The 18,962-nt window shown below is 35.8% G+C and overlaps 1 protein-coding gene across 4 annotated transcripts in view; it reads left to right on the top strand.

Moving 5' to 3' along the window:
* Nucleotides 1–18,962, top strand: part of LOC150104697 (CCR4-NOT transcription complex subunit 7-like) — a 161,762-nt gene that overhangs the window by 66,949 nt on the left and 75,851 nt on the right. For all 4 annotated transcript variants that reach the window (XM_090395281.1, XM_090395280.1, XM_090395282.1 and 1 more), the window contains one exon: nt 12,622–12,879. In XM_090395281.1, the coding sequence (XP_090251407.1) occupies nt 12,712–12,879 (168 nt within the window). In that variant the 5' untranslated portion in view covers nt 12,622–12,711. The remainder of the gene's footprint in view (nt 1–12,621; nt 12,880–18,962) is intronic.

Below are 18,962 nucleotides of genomic sequence, written 5' to 3'. Positions count from 1 at the left end.
CCATCGCCTCATAAGGCTGCCCATCTTCTCTGTGAGTCCTTGCATTTTCCTCATTCAAAAGTCCCTCAAAATATATTAAATAAAAAACTAATCCTATTTATGCTTATTTAAAAAAAGTTTAAATTAAAAAAAATATTAACCTATTAACCAAAAAACAATTTGTAGAATAAAAGATAAAACTTAGTAATTATTTTTATCGATTTTATTGTTTCATGCACATCGTTTGCACATTCACTTGTTTGATCCTGAAGCGCCAAGCTTTAGCAACAGCGGTGCATTGCAGGTTTTTGTCAGTCAATTTACAACTGATACTCGTGCTATTAAGTTGTGCTTTGTTTGTCCTTTGTGAACATTAGCAGTTTTGTATTTTATTGAAAATTAAACCTTTTTTTTTATATTAAATCAGTATATCATGTCTATATTAACATATTTTTACAGGGAGTTTTTAAGGGTATAAGAGTTGTATGGTGCAACCTCATACATGAAAAAATTGGCACATGGAGCATTAAAGGTTGCCCCCCACCCTCTAGATGTTACATTACTGACAGTATACCGACTTGATCTTTCGTTTCTGCAAGCTGCTGTGTTGTACTACTCTGTTGTGCACAATTCAAAGAAAGACTCTAAATAACTGTTTCTGTGTATTCCATGGTCATGATATTGCCTTAGTTATTTGTCTCTGGATCCTCTCCTCTTAACCAGGCAACCAAATTTGTGCATAGTGCAGGTCAGATCTAGTCTGATCAGAACCTTATAAAGTGAACCTGTAATCCCCCTCTGTCTTTACTAATCAGTATTCTCCTTATCATAGCAGTAGTATGCCTGTGTAGTCATCTTTACAATTTTGGAATCTAGAGGTGATATTTAACATTAACATGCAGTTCGAGGAACATATTGCAAAATTTGTGAGGACTTTTATCATAACATTGCTGTTATAACAAGAATATCCACTTCCTAGAACAGAATTCCAATGACACACACACACACACATACACACACAATTACAGTTTAGCACTCTGAAGTGCATAACCTTGCATTTTATTAAAATTTCACTTATCTGCCTGCATTACTAACCCATTTAGGTGGTTGATTTTTTTTAATTGCCTATTATAGCACTACCTTCCTGCAGAAATTCCATTTTTTATTTTTGTGTTGAGTTTCTGCATCGTCCATTTTAACCATCCAAATATTAATGTATTGTAAAGTTACAGCCATTAGTGAATGAGAGTCACATAAAAATTTAATCTTCCTGAAGGGAGTTGACATTGCTATCACTTCTTAACATGTTCATGTCAAGATGACTGGGACTTTCTTGCCGCCACACCTGGCTGGGAAGAAAAAAACATTGGTTCCCCTGATGCAATTTCATGCTTGCATATTGGCTGATGTGCTACATATCCTGACATTTCTTTAATAATGTAACAAAATCTGGATTGTGTGTGTGGAGGGGGGAAACTAATGTTTGTTTTTTTATATATATTAGAAAACAATAATTAAGGAGAATGATATACATACAGGGGTGATTATAAAATAACGTCAAGTGTTCAGAGCCCTCTAGCAAGTAATGTATTGGACAAAACACACCAATATTCGGTAGACGTACACAGTGGAACATGGGATTCGATTTAACGAGGAAAAAAAAGTACCAAAAGTCGCCAACAGGGGAAATTTTGGCGCTGCCAAATTAATTATAGTAGGTGTGACTAATGAATGACTAAATGGCAAATGAGAGACAGCACACTTCAATTTCATGATGTTTATTGTTAATTACCAATGAGGTTCAATATGACCACCATTCTGATGTTCCAGGAACTGCATACAGTGCACGATATTTTCCTCAGTGGCTCGCAACATATCAGAATTGATTTGTCTCGTGTAACGTTATTCAATCTTTCAAAGTTGGAATATTGGGTACATATCCTTGATACACAGTGCTTCTTAGAAATCCCCCACAGCCAAAAGGATTGAGATCAGGTGATCTCGGTAGCCATGGTGTGGGAAATGCACGACTACTGATTCTTCATTCAGAGAAATGTTGTCGCAAAACACGCTGTACCTGAAGTCCGATGTGGGGTGGTGCACCATCCTGCACGAATATGGTCGAATCGAGACATCCTCTTTGCTGCAGTTGTGGGACCACAAAGTTCTGTAGCATATTAGCATAGTTGTTAGCATTGACGGAACAGGTCACTGGTCCATTTTGGCGATTTTCCTCGTAAAAGTATGGACCGATGATAAAAGATGCCATAAATCTGCACCACACTTTGACTTAGGGCGAGTGGATAGGCATCTGCAGACACAAGTGTGGATTAGTTGCAGCCCAAATGGGACAGTTGCGTGTGTTAATATCGCCATTCAGATAAAAGTGCACTTCGTCACTCCATAAAATCTGCCACGGCCATGCTTCATCCACTTCCATGCACGCTAAGAATCTGAAAGATAAGTTGATTCGTGTGGTTGCATCACCAGGGTGCAATTCTTGAACATGACTGATTTTATGGGGGTAAAACTTCAACATCTGATGTAGGATTTTCCACACCGTTGTGTATGCTATATCCGTTTGCCGAGATATTGCTCGTGCACTGCTGGTACCCTGCACATTCGTCATCTCATGTTCCACAATAGTAGTTGCAACTTGTTGGTGATTGATTGGTTTGTGTCCCCTGCCTAACTGCACTGCAGGAGTTCTACTAGTTTCAAATCACCGAATCAGTTTTCGTAAGTTTGTTACGCTAATCGGTCTTTTTCGTAAATTTTTCATACACCGAAAATCAAAGGCAAGCACTGGCATTATTGTTCTGCTGATAATAGTTTGACTAACAAAGAGCACGCTCACATAAGGTAATAGGCATCGAAAAGCAGTTTGTCTACGAATGATAAGAAATCTAACAGGTTTTCCTTTTATTGCCTGATTGCTCACAAGAAACGCGATAATGCAAATTAATGCATTTTACTTGGTAAACAGCGCTGAAATTTCCCTTGTTGGCGACTTTTGGTACTTTTTTTTGCTAAATTGAATCCTCATGTTCCACCGTGTACATCTACCGAATATTGGTGTGTTTCGTCCAACACATGACTCGCTAGATGGATCTGAACACTTGACATTATTTTATAATCATCCTGTACTTAAAAATGAAACCAACAAAATACACAAATAATTTCCAATCATCATCATCATCTGAATTATCCACCTTTTTGTTGGTGGCTCTTCTGTCTTATTGGTAATAGATATCTTTCTTATTCTAATTAGTATTTTGTTCATGATTGAACAGACACAGTCTACTTTTTATAATAGAGAGCAGGATTCATTTTTATTTAGGAATTGATGAATTTTTATTCACTGTGTCCGTTCTTTCTGAACAGCAGAATAAAAATCTCCTGTAGCATGAAAAATATTCGATCCACAACCAGTACTGTATTTAACAATAGTTAGTGTAATTAGAGACAACTCTAATGATACTGCATAATGAAAAACATTCCCCTTCTACAGACACTATGCTGCATGCATGAAAGCAAAACAGATTTATTATAGCACTAAACACAGAATCTGAGTAAAAAATTTGTCCTAAATCCTCTTTCAGATTTTTCAGTTGAAGAAAACGCATGTAACAGCTATTTATAATGCATTTGTGTGTGATTCACTACGAGTAGATTTGCTAGAATAACAAATAATCAGGTTTTAACTCGTATACATTTTATATTTATACTGTATGTATTTCCTCGACATGTTTTACTGTCTATATGGCCAACAGCATCTTCAGGAGATTGCTTAAGTAAAAAAAAAAAACATTTTCCAACAGCCACTAACATTTATAAATTGAAAATACTGGGATGATAGTTCAGTCACAAGTATTATTAGGCATGTTACACACAGTCTCTATATTGTTGTATAAACTCTGTATGTGATTGCTGGCATAGGAGAGGTTTTTAATGTTACACATGCTAATTAATGACTTCCAAATGTCATGAAAGATCAATCCTTAGTTTTTATTTGGTGTGTCTTTTGAGTGAATGATCTTGGAGGAATCTTTGAATCATCCTGAACAAAAATTAAGTATAATCAAAACCTTGAAAAATTGGGCTTTAAACATACTGAAAAATCATGAAAGCAAACTAAAACAAGAACTTCAAATCCTATTTAATCAGTTCCTCTAAAATGGCTATTCAAAAAAAAAAAGGTACTAAAGAAACTTATTTTCTGGCAAACCATCCTGTTATAACCCAGAAACTAATTACAAAGGCACAGAACAGCCTTCAAACTAATCAATACCTTACGAAGCTTTCTTTTATAAACATCTAGGTGTATACAAAGATTCCGTGTTCTTATGGAAAGTTGTACGTAGATCAGACTGAGTGAAGTTTCAAAATCCACAACAAAGAATATAGGTAATGTTGAAAACAAAAGGGAAGAAAAAGTGATCTTGTAGGACACATTCTTAAAGAACATCACACAGTAAATTGGTAAGCATCCTCCATGCCCTATTTAGAAGAGAATTACTCTGACAGGTTGTTAAGGAGTCCACAGAGGTCATTCGCTGAAAAGGCACCCAAATAGAAACCAAGTATTGATCCTTCATGACATTTAGAAGTAATTAATGTGTAACATTAAAAACTTCTCCTATGCCAGCAATCACATGCATAAAAACAAATAGGGCTAGACGAACAAGTCATAGGACTAATAAGAAATCTGTATTGGAATCAGTCAGCTACCATTCAATTAGACAACATTACCACCAGTGATATTAACATTAAAAGAGGAGTGAGACAAGAATGCGTGCTCTCACCACTCTTGTTCAACATATATGCAGAGGTAATCTTTAAAAAGGCATTGGAAGAATGTCCAGAGGGAATCACAATAAATGAGAAGATTGTTAACAACCTACAATATGCAGATGACACTGTGCTAATTACAGATAACATTTTGGATCTCCAAAAACTCATTGACAGAGTATACATAGAAAGCCAAAGAATGGGAATAAATATAAACATCAACAAGATGAAATACATTGGTCATCAGCAAACATCCAACCTCATCAGTGAAACTGACACTCAATGGGAAAAATATTGATCAAATGTCAAGATATAAATATCTTGGTTGCTGGCTTAATGAAAGGTGGGATTGAAGAGACAAGGATTGAAGTTACACGGCAGTCCTTCATGAAAATGAGAACATTATTCTGTAATAAAGACCTAAACATGGAAGTCAGATGCTGAATGCTGAAATGCTACGTGTGGTCTATTCTGCTCTGTGGAGGTGAAACATGGACATTGAAGGCAACAACCATCAAGAAAATTGAAACTTTTGAGATGTGGCTATACAGAAGAATGCCAAAGATATCATGGACAGAAAAAAATTACCAATGAAGATGTCTTAAAATCCATTGGTAAAGCTAAAGATCTTGTACAAATAATCAAGAAACAAAAAACATCATATCTTGGTCATATCATGAAAAATAGCAAATACCAACTTCTACAAACTATTTTGGTAGGAAGAATTGATAGCAAAGGAACTAGAGGAAGAAAAAGAATATCATGGTTTGACAACATCAAGACATGGACAGGAAAGAGCACCGCACAACTGCTTTGATTAACGCAAGAACGCAGTTTGTTCGCCAAGATGGTCGCTAACCTTCGATAGAAGGTAGCACCATAAGAAGAAGTAAGCAGGTTAATCTAACAGATAAGCTTAGGTGTTGATGGTTATTCACTATGGCAAGTTGGGACTGGCAGACCACGCTTTGGACACTCCTTCACACAGGATTAGATGGAGGAAAACAAATGTGCTATTTAGGAGTCGTTATAGATCTGAAAGATTATTTTTTGAGTCAGCAATGGCTTTGAAGAATTCTCCCAACCTTAACAAATATGGTTGCATTAATTTGCCAAAAATTTGGGAGACGGTTATCCTAAGAAAAACTCCTGGATAACTGCTGTTTTTTTTTTTTTCGTTAGAGGGCGCCAAAAATAGGACTTTAGATCTTTTGTCTTTTGCAATTATATTGTTTCACTCACTCACTGTCGCGTTTACATGTGTGTTGTGCTCTGATGATGCTGAGTTGAAAATCAGTGAAATATAAGCATTAATAAAACATCTTTGTTGTTAAAAGTGTTTGTGGTGTTGTTAATACCATGAAAAATAAGTCATGAATAAGCAGGTTAATGTGGAAGAAATTTTTCATAGAATGGAGGAATGGGATAGAACAAGGGGTACATACCTGGAAGTTGTATAAGGAGAGTGTGTGTGGGGGGGGGGACAGATACTGAGTAGGTTCTTTGCATGGAGGGTGGTGGTCAATGGAATGCTTTGCCTGACATTGTGGTGAATGCAGATACAATGAATAAGTTTAAAATACAGTTTGCTGGGCTTTGCACATAACATTGTTTGCTTCCCATGGTGAGTCTTATGACTCCATGGAAGTCTGGTGTTAATAATAATAATATTTTTAATGCAGTCATTGGGTACAGAAAGCACACAATTTATGTATTATTAAATATATACACGTTTACGCAAGAATAATATTTAATTTGCCAAATATTTCGGTCTGAATATTACAGGCCATCTTCAGTGGCTACATAGGAATAGTTTTAAAAAAAAAACGTTTTGTCCATTCAGTGTAAATCCATTTAAATTGTATAGCCAAATCTAAACTTTTTTTTTGTTTACAATTTATGTAAAGCAAATAAAGATGTGTGTAGCTTGAAATCAGTTCAGATAGCATTTGAGAATTTACATATCATTAAGATATTTCACAAATGCTAATTTTACAAATAAAATTCTACCAAAAAAGTTGCAACTAACATGCAGTATAAGCTTTGCGAAATCGAGATTGCCTGATGCAGAAGCAGCATATATACATTAAAGCTAGTTCCTGCTGGTGTAAAACCACCAGCAGGAACTAGTGCAGAAACTGGCTGGCATGAATGCATTAAGCATGTTGAGTATAATTAGTATAGTGATTTTAATAAGCAACTCCACAACTTTCACTGCTGTTGATATGGAAATATTTTTAACAAAGATAACTTCATATACAAAATCTTGCTTTGATAAAGAGTGGGCTTGATTTAGACATATAGAGTGATGGACTGCTCAGTTTATTTTTATATCTATAATTGCATGTTTTTTTCATAAATGAAGTAAACTGTTTTCAAAGGAATATCTGAAATTTAGTAGTTTTTGTAAATTGTTGTTTCTATAAAAGTAGAACTTGTATAGTCAAATTCTTTATTGCTTAGAATGTTTGTGTGATTTTTTTTCCATAATTGGTACATGTTATAGGTATTGAAAATTGCCCTATTCTAATTTTATTCCTGAAAAAAAAATTATATTCTTGTTTATTCATGTTTTAGTCTGTTATTACCAAACTTGAAAAATTTGGAAAAATATACATCTAAGGAACTTGAAATGTGTAAATTCTGGATGGTGCAGAGCCTTGGCTTGTCATACAAAGGAAGAATAAAGATTGACAGGTTATTTTGGAAAATAGGTGTTGGCGAAAAATAAAATAAAGAATATAGACAGAAATGAAATCTGATGAGGGGGGGGGTAGAAAAGAATTACAAAAATAAAGTGCCTAAATGGCTTTGTTCTGGCAACAGCAAATTAAAATTATGTAAAGGAGATTACATCTATATAAATTATATATAGCTAGATATAAACTTTTTTGAGAGCTTATGAGAATATAACTTTCAGTATGGAAGTTGCCTTTGGTTTTACACTACTTAAAAGACATGAGCCCATACATTTACCTTTTATTAGTGTGTTTAAGTTCACTGGCCTGGCTGTTTCTAACTCTTTGGTTCTTATCAGAGATCAAGCAGAAACCTAAAAGGACAAAAATGAGATCGCTCGACCTACACCCCGCTAGAACATGACCGCACAAAAACAAAGTTAAAAAATTAAAAAACTTACTTAAAAAAGTATCGTTCTGGCTCCCGGACATCACGAAAAAAATAGTCTTTCTGTTCCCCCCCCCCCCCTTGAATATATGGTTTACCAAAAATCCACAAACCCAATTCCCCACTAAGACTTATAATAGATGCCACTAACACACCTTGCTACAAACTGTCAAAACAACTGGCCAACTCTCTGACCCCCCCCCCTCACTGGACTTTCCACATCCTATATAAAAAACTACCTATTTTAAAACTCATAGAAAATTTAACTTTAAATAACACATACACATTGGCAAGCTTTGACATTGCCTCATTGTTTACCAATATCCCCTTAATTGATACCTTAACACTCTTAGAAAACGTTTTTCCTTCTGACATCTTAGATCTCTTTTCCTTTGCCATCAATTCTGGTTAATTTCCTTGGAAGAACAAAATCTACAAGCAGATAGAGGGAACCGCCATGGGTTTCCCCCTCTTGCCAATTTTTATATGGAAGATTTTGAAAAACGAGCCATAGACTCAGCCCCTCTCAAACCTTCTATCTGGCCAAGATATGTTGATTATGTGTTCTCTATTTGGCCTTATGGCCCAGACACATTAGACTCCTTCCTCAGTCACCTCAACAGCCTACATCCAAGAATCCAGTTTACAATGAAAAAAAGAAAAGAACAATTGTTTACCCTTCCTAGACACCTTAGTTACTTCCTAACTGTACGCTTTCCTTCACTGTATATAGAAAAACCCATGCACACAGGCAGATACATTCACAAACTCTCCCACCACCACCAACACCCTGCTCAACAATATGGCATTATTAAAACTCTTACCAAGAGAGCTCACAATCTTTGCTCCAGTGGAACCGCCCTTACAACTGAACTTGACCACATACATAACACTTTCCTCTCCAATGGCTACAGCGATTGCAGTATCAAAAAAATAATCAGTTCCTCCCCCATTCCCCAGTCTTCTCATCAGAAAGAGTTTAGAAATGCCATCACTATACCCTACATCCGTGACACCTCCGAAAAAATAGTCAAGATTTTAAACAAGTACAATCTACACACAGCGTTTAAGCCCCACTGCAAACTTGCTACCCTTATCCATTCTACAAAAGATCAGCTCCCTCCTCTCTCAGTGCCTGGAGTTTATAAAGTACCCTGTTCCTGTAAGCTGGCATACTTTGGACAGACAGGCAGATCAGCAACCATCCACCTGAGGAACACAAGTCATGCATCTGCAACCACGACTATGGTCAGTCAGGCTTGCTAACCATGTCTTGGATACAACCCATAGGATCTCATGAAAAAAAAACCACCATGCTCCACCACAGCAAATTCAAAAAAGAGAGACTATTCTTAGAATCAGCAGCAACAGCTCTCAGAAATCAACCAAATCTTAATAAATATGGTTGCATTAAGCTTCCTAAAATTTGGGAAACACTTATCACCAGAGGTCCTACCCAACATTCCAAGCCACCTACAACCACCCTTAGAGGTTGTAGGTGGCCTGGAATGTTGGGTGGTCGCTCCACCTAGTTAGGACTTTAGTGTCACCTACGTGGTTGGGCTTAGTATTGTTTGTTATTTATGTTTATGTTACATTAGTTTTTTTGTAATCCCTGAAGATGTCTCAGTGACTGAGACAAAATATAAGAACTATTAAATTCTGTTTTAATCCTTTCTGAGTGTTGTAAAAAATCCATTAAGCTGCCAACATGATGTCCTCACAGCACTTAAGCCTCTACATACTGATTATAACCTCATCTAGAAGCGAATGTAATTTCTTCAGTTGCCTGTTAGTGGGTTTGTTACATTCTCAAACAATCTGCCCATCATCCTTATCAAAAAACAGGAATCATAAAATGTTTAGTTCGACGAGCTAGAACTAATTGCTCAACTCCACATGAATTACAGAAAGAACTTTGAACTATCAAACATCACATGAAATTAAATAGCTTCTCTGAAAAAAACTACACAACATCTATTCAATTCCTACAATCCAATCCAGAACAACAAAGAATCAATACGTCTAGTTCCGATTCCATATATTTCCATGATTTCAGAACCAATTTCAAGAATTCTGAAGAAATATGATTTAACAGCCACTTATATCCCTATTAACAAAATATCTACCTATTTCTCCTCTTCTAAAGGAAGAGGAGAAATTTCTAAATGCTCAACTATACCTCTGCCTGGTGTATATCACATTCCTTGTTATTGCAATCTGTCGTACTTTGGACAAACCAGACGCTCTATAGAAAAAAGAATATGCATCAATCATACATTCTTCACAACAAATCTGATAAGTCTGGATTGTCGCAGCACAGGATAGAGATAATCCACAACATTCTCTGGTCCAAGACACTCCTACACATATTTTGCTATAAATTCAAGCGCCTATTCAAAGAGAGTGCTGAGGCTTTACTTCAACGCCTTAACTTGAATCGAAATGATTGTATATCCTTGTCAAAATATGAAAAAGTTGAATCTAGATAACATGCAAAACTTTTTTTTTTTTTTTTCTTAAATTGAGACCTTTAATTCTTACATTAGTCTAATGTTATCTTTAATTGAATTTGTAAATTAAGATTGTTATATGAAATTGTGAATTAATACCTATAATTTATTCATCACTCTGATGAAATTTACCTCTCTTTAATGTTTAACTGTGTAACATTACGTGGCTCGTTCTACTTTTGAATGATCAATTGTTTGTATTCCACCTTGTAAAAACTGTTCCTATCAAGCCACTTAGGATAGTCTGTTATTTTCAGACTGAAATATTTGGCAAACATTAAAATAAAATATTCTTGTGTTAATGTGTTTATAATTCTTAATTTAATGTCACAAGTGTCTCTCAAGAATAGAATTACTTCGGGTAAATAGAACTGGAAGCCTGTTGTTCATAGCAGTCTCATCCCATCTTAGATGAGGATGATGATTAGTCATATTTTACTTTACACCAGCATAAGCCAAGGTTTTGTCAACTGTCCTCATGACAAGCATTTTGTTTACAGATAGCAGCATGGCAGTCCTTTTCTATATAGAAAGTGAAATGGTATAAAGTTATATTTTCAGTATACTCTGGATTTTAGATGTTGTAATAAGTTTGTCAACTGAAATGAACAGAAAGGCTAATGTGTTGGCAGTACATGTTAGTTTATTTAATGGTATTGATTCACAACACAGAATAATAAGTTAATATTTATTAACTTAATTGATATTTTCCTGTATTATGTGCAGCATCTTCAGAGCACACGAATAATTTGTTACACGAAACATCAATTTGGTATAACAGTGGGACTAGTTTAAAAGTAGCAAAAGTCAGTGTAGGACATTGACTGTAGTCTTGCTCTTATGGGAGTCCCTAGTGATGTTATTACCTTAGAATGACATATCTTTGGCTTATATATCCATTCATGACTTTGGTAAAAGACAATATCCAAAATCTACTCTATGTAACATTATCAGCCAATGGAAATGTGAGGCTGTCAATTGGCCAAGAAATTCATAGGCAGGTAGAGGAAGCTAACACTAATTGATCCAAAGTGCAGAAATTTTTTTTGAAAATGACCAACTTAGAGTGTAGAGTCTACATTGATTCAGTTTAGTAGGATCACTATATAAATAGCTGCAGTCTTGCTCTCTACAAAAGGGAGTTGCGCATAAGCCATACATCTACATCAAATGGCAATCAACAGCACATGCTACAGTGGTGTAAAGAACATTACATCTGGTGCACAGAATATTGGAAGTCTGATATTGATCCACAAATCATGCTACACCCTTTTTGGTAGAATGGCTGAGCATGAGTGTAGTGGATGCCTGGAAAATGCCTTCTGCTTTAGTTCATCATCCCAACTGTGAAGTTTTAATAGAACGGAACTATTTCTCTTAGTATAAGTGCATAGTATAGTGGCTGGAAGGATGAAACTGATGGATGTGCAACATTTCTGGGTAAAGCAATGCTTCCTGCACTGTGTCAGTTTTACAAACCCAACACAGCATTGCACCATGGTATGCTGTTAAGTGCTATTATGAATTTGAGGTTGAGGAAAATGATGTGGGAAAACTTGACCTACTTACATGGAATCTCTGTCTCATCCCCAATATAGCATCTTTATGGTAAAACTGAAATACTGGTTCTGATCATATTTTTGTGTCTCACAGTGATTTGGACTGGTGGTGGTGTTGATGGAAATATGGTCCAAAATACCAGATCAAGATCACAAACTTCGGGAAGAGCATTCATGGAGAATGGAAAGTGAGATGGCCAATGGAGAGCTCATTTGCTATTGCAATATGCATGTATGTATGTATGTGTTTACAATTTAGTTTCTTAGGGTCTTATTCAATAGAGCATATACCTCTTAGGGAGTGTATTTTACATATATTGGGCAGTGCAACTTATAGTCAAGTTAACTGTTCTGAAGATGTCATGTACAAATTTTTTGCTCATGCTAAGATATATTTTTCTGATGTGAAATGTTTTGCAAACTCTGGTATTGATATTAAAAAATAAACAATAATATAAATTTTCACATATCCAATCCAGTGAATAAATTTACTACAAAATTTTTTAATCATATCAGGCTACCATTTTATTTCATAATATTTTGCCTCCATATTTTATTGCTAAGTGATATAATTAATTTGTGGGATATATTATTTCTACATATTGATATTGTAGATGGTGAAATATAATTTCATTTTTTTTTTTAATCTTTAGTTTTGTGCAACCTGTGGAAGATCATGTTAAACATTTCTCTATCTCTCTGCAGCATGTACTTGACTGAAGGTGGGTTTTTTGTCATTTAACATGCCAGGTCTCTCTGGGACCAATACTAGTTCTTCCACAAATAGAAGCAGTCCTTTTCCCATGATTAGCAGTGAAACTTGTAGGATACGGGATGTGTGGGCATGCAATCTAGAATATGAGTTTAGAGCCATTCGCCAGGTTGTACAGAAGTATTGCTATGTTGCTATGGTAAGCATTTTTTTTTCCTCATATAAAACTCATTTCTATTATTTTACAGTACTTTTGCTCTCTCTCATGGCATTTTTTCTACCATTCTCATGCATTGTGCAACAGTTAGATATCATGGGAGAATGAAAGGATTAAATACTTTTTATAAGTTTTAAAAATGAAATAATTATCCTTAAAAAATTTAAAATTGCTAATTGTGCTTGATACTAATAATTGAAAAAATGCTTGTTTATTGGTGGTAGTTGATCATTGTGATAATTGAGCTGATAAATTTTGCAGTGATCATAAATGATTATGCTATTAACAGCAGAAAAAAGTATAGAGACATTTGGATGGAAACAGTACTTGGCACTGTTTCCATCCAAATTTCAATTATTAGTATCAAGCACAATTAGCAATAAAATTGCTAATTGTGCTTGATACTAATAATTGAAAAAATGCTTGTTTATTGGTGGTAGTTGATCATTGTGATAATTGAGCTGATAAATTTTGCAGTGATCATAAATGATTATGCTATTAACAGCAGAAAAAAGTATAGAGACATTTGGATGGAAACAGTACTTGGCAGGAATTCTGGAATGGATTTGTAAAAAGTTGATTGTGCTGAATAGGCTTCTTATATGATGCCATCAGTAAAGTGCTATATGTAGAAAATTACTTCAAATATTTACTATTGAAATAGAAGAATTTCAGTAATAGATATTCCAGAAAAGATTTATTGCTAAACTAATGGAGCTATGTCCCCTCCCTGGCACCTATGGCACCCAACCGCCGTGTTCCGGACTGATATAGGCCGGTTCTCCTTGAATTTTGAAGACTCGACACTCAGGGTAGCTCCTGAGTTTCAAAACATTTCAAAAAACGTGACATAAAAAAGGCTTATCATTTTATATATATATATGGTAGATATATATATAGGGTAGATAAAGAACTAAAAAGAAGGTCTAGAGCAGAGACTAAAAATGAGCAAACATTGGAAGTGATTAAAATAATCAGTACTACCTTCCATTATTTTATTTGGCATCATTGCTGTTCTTCATTTTGATTAATACCATTAATGTCGCTTAATGTCACAAGTTTGCTACTATCCATATTTGCAAAACTGCTAAATTAAATGTAAGTTAATTTGATGCATTCGAGCTCGCTCAAGGCTGTTGGTTTGAATCCTGCTGTACCGTTAATATTTGTAAAATCCTGGAAGATGATTTTTATTGTCTGATATGATGCCACCATGAGATTCTCTTTATTGGAGCCTAAAGTGTATGAAAGAACCATATTTGATATCTAAGATTTACACTATGTTGACAAAAGTATTTGGACATCCTATGTGCTATGCAAATTTCAGATCCTACCACATGCAAATATTCAGGGAGTGTCTGAATAAGTGGTAATAATAGGTGGGATGTGTTACATGTTTTTCACTGTGCTCAATGTCCATGTTCAGCTGAACTGACAGACTTCCAACGTGGGATGGTAGTTTGGTGTCACATCAGTAGTCTTTTTGTTCATAACATTACTACCTGTCATGGTATACCGAAATCCACTGTTGTTTATATCAAATGTGAAGAACTATCTAACCACTGAAGCAGAAAAAAATTTCTACCACCCACAAAATGTTATTTTATAAACCTGTAGTACATTCATACTGTGGATGGGTGTTAAGAATGCCCTGGGAGGTCATCAACACTCACTGACCGAGATCAGTGAGCTCTGTCTCGAAATGTTTGAGCATTCCCACATATCGTCAGCAGCAGACCTTGTAATCAACCTGGAAAATGCCACAGGGACATCTCTCAGCACTAAACCTGTTTACAGATTTGCATGCCTTAGATCACCACTACAGAGCTGCAGTGAACAAGCCACACATCACCCCACACCAAATGATGTTTGATCTGGTGTCTTACTCACTGTTTCTGGACTGTAGACTGTGGATTGGAAAAGGATTCTGTGGAGCGATGAATCATATTTCCATTGTTTCATTCTAATGGTCGTGTTTGGATCTGGAGATTACCCAGGCAGCGGTTCCTGCAGGATCTCATCATTTTAGCTATTGAGTTGGTGAAGGCTCAGTAATGGTATGGGAGTGCTGCAGTTGGATGGGGTTTAGTCCATTGATGGATGTGCCAAAAACCATGATGTCTGATGGCTACCTAGACATAATGAACAACTTCATGCTTCTGACATTGTGGGAGTATTTCAGCAGTGATCCTTGCATGTTTCAGCATGATAGTGTTCCATGTCACACTTCCTGTTCAAGACTGGTTTCCACAAAACAACATTGAAATGTTGGACTGGCTGGCTCAGAGTCCAGACTTCAATCCCATCAAACATCTTTGGGACAAATTAGAACCCTGAATTGCCTCCAGACCACAGTGGCTGTCATCAGTAATGGGATTCAGCGGGAGGGGAGGGTAACTTTTGCATGAGAAATAGAAGAATATTCCTATTGGAGCATATCAGAAATTGGTTGAAAGCATTTGCCAAAAGTTAGTTATTGTCATTCAGGCCAAAGGTGAGCCCATTCAGTACTAGAAATGTCATTAAAATACATTTTTTTTGACCACAACTTAGTGTCCAAATACTATTGTCAACGTAGTGTATGTATAGAAAGATTTACATATTGTTAATCATTCATAATAGTGCCTCACTATTATGAATAATCAATCAACTTGTTGTTTATACCCTCAGGGTATAAAGAGCACCAAGGAAAAAATAAATGAATTTATTGAACTTACTAATATTTCACTGGTTCACTTCTATAGCAAGATTCAACTGTAGTATCTTCAGAGCACAAATTATAACTGACAAGCACACAGGCACCAAACTAAAACATTATAATTCAAATTGTAACTGAAATAGAACATAGAACTCTAAATGAAACAGAACATAGTATTGCCTCTAGTTATGATTTAATAGTGGTTTGTTATATTGGTCTTGCTATAGCGAATGTCAACTGTAGTTCGCTCAATTCTGATTTTATACCTTTTTGGTTGAGGCCTATATATCCAGGACTACTAATAAGTCCACCAGTGGGCAAAGCATAAGTAGCAGATTTAGTTTGATGGAAACTGATTAAAGTTTCCAGCATACAGTTGTAGTCTGAGCATCTTTTCTCTCATTATTTTAGACATCCAAGGTTTAATTCAAGACACTGAAAATGTGCATATTAAGAATGTCTGTAGCCCACTTTTAGACCTGGATGGTTGCAATTTAGATATTTTATATTGGTAGTGATGGTGCTGTTATTGTTGGAATTGTATTGCTGGAATTTTTAGACTAAAATTCTGATCAGTCCAACAATAATGCAAGCAGCCACTTCTAAATTGCAGCCAATCTCTTTTCTTTCTCAGTATTCAGTGTGTGTGTGTGTGTACCATGCGCTCACGCATACATACATATACATACAAAGCATGTTCAAAAATAGGCTCAACTTTATTGCTCATTTTACAACGTTTTAAGCACTGTCCCCTTCAAAATAGTCCCTCTACTGGCAATACACCATTCCCAATGTTTCATCCATTGTTGGAATGCTTCCTGAAACACACTCTCTGTGGTGATGTGCAGTTCTCTTATTGCATTTTCCTGAATCTCTTCTATGGTTTGGAAATGACGTCCTTTCAATGTGGTTTTAAGGTTGGGAAACAGGAAAAGCCTACTGGGGCTAAGTCCAGAGAATAGGGTGGATAGGGAACAATGGATGTCTGATCTTTTGCCATATAACTGTGGATAAGAAGTGATGTGTGAGCCAGCATGCAACATTCAAGTCTGGTTTTTCCTGCAATTCAGGCCTCTTTCTGCACACAGCATCCCTCAAATGTGCTAAAACTTCCTGGTACAACTCTGTTTACCATCTGACCACATGGTACAAATTCATAATGGACAATGCCTTTCCAATCAAAAAACACAACCAGCATCACCTTGATCTTTGACCAACTCATCCATCGATACAACCACTCATAGCACTGTGTTTGTACAGTCCTCCTTGTATGCTTGCTTAAGCAATTGAAATGTCTCTGTAAAATTTTTATCAAGTTTGCAGCAAAATTTCACACACATACGTTCTTCAAGCTCTTTCATTATCACTTTGTCACTAATCCAAGGAACAGCAGATGTAACTCAACGACTAATGCTCATAGCAGAACGAGGCAAATGGCAGTTTGTTATCAAAACCTGCCACTAGGTGGGCTCAGTAGCCACAGCATGCTGTCTGTGCCAGTTGGCTTGCTGTTTAAAGAGTTCGGTCTTTTTTTGAACTTTCCTTGTGTATGTGTGTGTTATTATTATTACATAACACCTCCAGGGAGGGCACCTACTCTACAACTCTGTCTCCACCACTCAATCCACCAACTACAATGAACTGCAACTACCATCATTTACACCAACGCCATCTACAGCCCATCACCACTAGTATTTTCACAGACAATTGCAAACATCCATGCCCACAGCGGGATTCAAACCTGCAGCCTTTTGGCTGGAGAGTGGATATGCTGACCACTCGGCTAACCAGGCCGCCTGACCAAGTGGTGATATATATATAGATATTAGTGGCATTGTGTCCTCATTTCAGTTAGGTGTGCTGTCCTCTGTCTTATGCAACGCTCGCTATGAAATTCATGTCAATTTGACCATATGATTGCATTTTTGATGTATGAAAGTTTTATGAGTGTATAACGCATCAGTGCTCATCTTAATTGGTCCAATGCAATTAATTGTAGGATAACTTTGAATACTTTAATTTATCACTGAATAACCAAATATGTGTAGAGTGGGGGAAATGTATTTGTTGTAAGATATATTAGAAAACAATAATGAAGGAGAATGCTCTATTTGGTTGGTGTATTTGAATTACTCAAAAGTGTAAATGTAATAGTAAATTTGGAAGATTAGGACAAGGCTTACCTTCTTTGACTACAATCATACAATCCGCAAAAGCTCTGGCAGAAAATAGGAAATTCAGCAGATCAACACTTCTTCCCATTGTAAATATGGGCAAAAAAGTTATAAATTATTTATAGAAAATTACTTGTCTATATCGGTGTCCTAAACACGTCATTTCACACTTCATGCATGCAAAACAGATGAAACTCAGACAACAAAAACAGCAACTCGTGACAAATGACAACGTTCAATTGGATTGGTTGACACAAAAAACAGTCACAGCCACTGATTTCTGGGTGCTATTGTCTCGGTGCACACACCCTGGCTCTCCTTCTAGGTAGTGGTTAAATTCAGCTGGGGCCCTCCGGGGGCCCATCCCCTGAACTTTTTTATGCACTGGGCCTGGACCTGGAACATTTTGTTTTGTGACTTCTCTCCCTTTACGGTAAGTATGCCTACATTATTGTGTTATTATTCAACAATTGTTTACAGTTTTGAATATCAATAAGACAATAATTGTTTGATGTTTTACAGTCTAAATAAGTTAAATTAGAAATTTACTAAGGAATTTAATTAATTCATCATTATTATATTTCCATTTTTTTTCTTTTCTACATTTACGTAAGAAGCTGAATAAACCTACTGTTTTTTTATTTTTTTCATTGCTCATATAACCTCATGTTATCTTAAATTTAATTATCTTTTAATATGTTAAAAGTATTACATTAATTTGTAATTTTGTTTCTGTATTTGTATTTAATGTTTCTGGTGGTGTGGAAGAGAAGACCTGATGGCTTTAACTCCACCAGAATAAATAAATAAAATTTTTAAAAAAATGTTGCAACAATCTAGCAATAGCCTCACATTTATGACCTTACTTTAAGGGCCACGGAGCTTATTTGTTTAGAATTTAACCACTGCTTGTAGGTGATTTAAAAACCATTGGAATGCTAAGAATTTGACTCACTGTGACATCTGTTCAAAAGGGGGTGTCCATATTTGTCACCATGGGCTATTAATACAAATGCGATCTATTGTTTGTGTCGAAAAGTGTCTCCTTCATGAAGCATTAGTATATCGTGTTTAATTTTAAGAATCGCACAAATCCAGGAAACAATTAAGGAAGTCTTTAACAGGAATAAATGCAAAAAATGTAATTTAATTTTTAACAATATTTAACACAGCACACCCACAGAATAGCAATA

This window comes from Typopeltis vanoorti, chromosome 7 (assembly GCF_054136105.1).
Source record: "Typopeltis vanoorti isolate ZY-2024b chromosome 7, IOZ_Tvanoo_1.0, whole genome shotgun sequence".
NCBI lineage: Eukaryota > Metazoa > Arthropoda > Arachnida > Uropygi > Thelyphonidae > Typopeltis > Typopeltis vanoorti.
The sequence above is the reverse complement of the archived record's forward strand: the minus strand, read 5'-3'. Positions and strand labels throughout refer to the sequence as shown.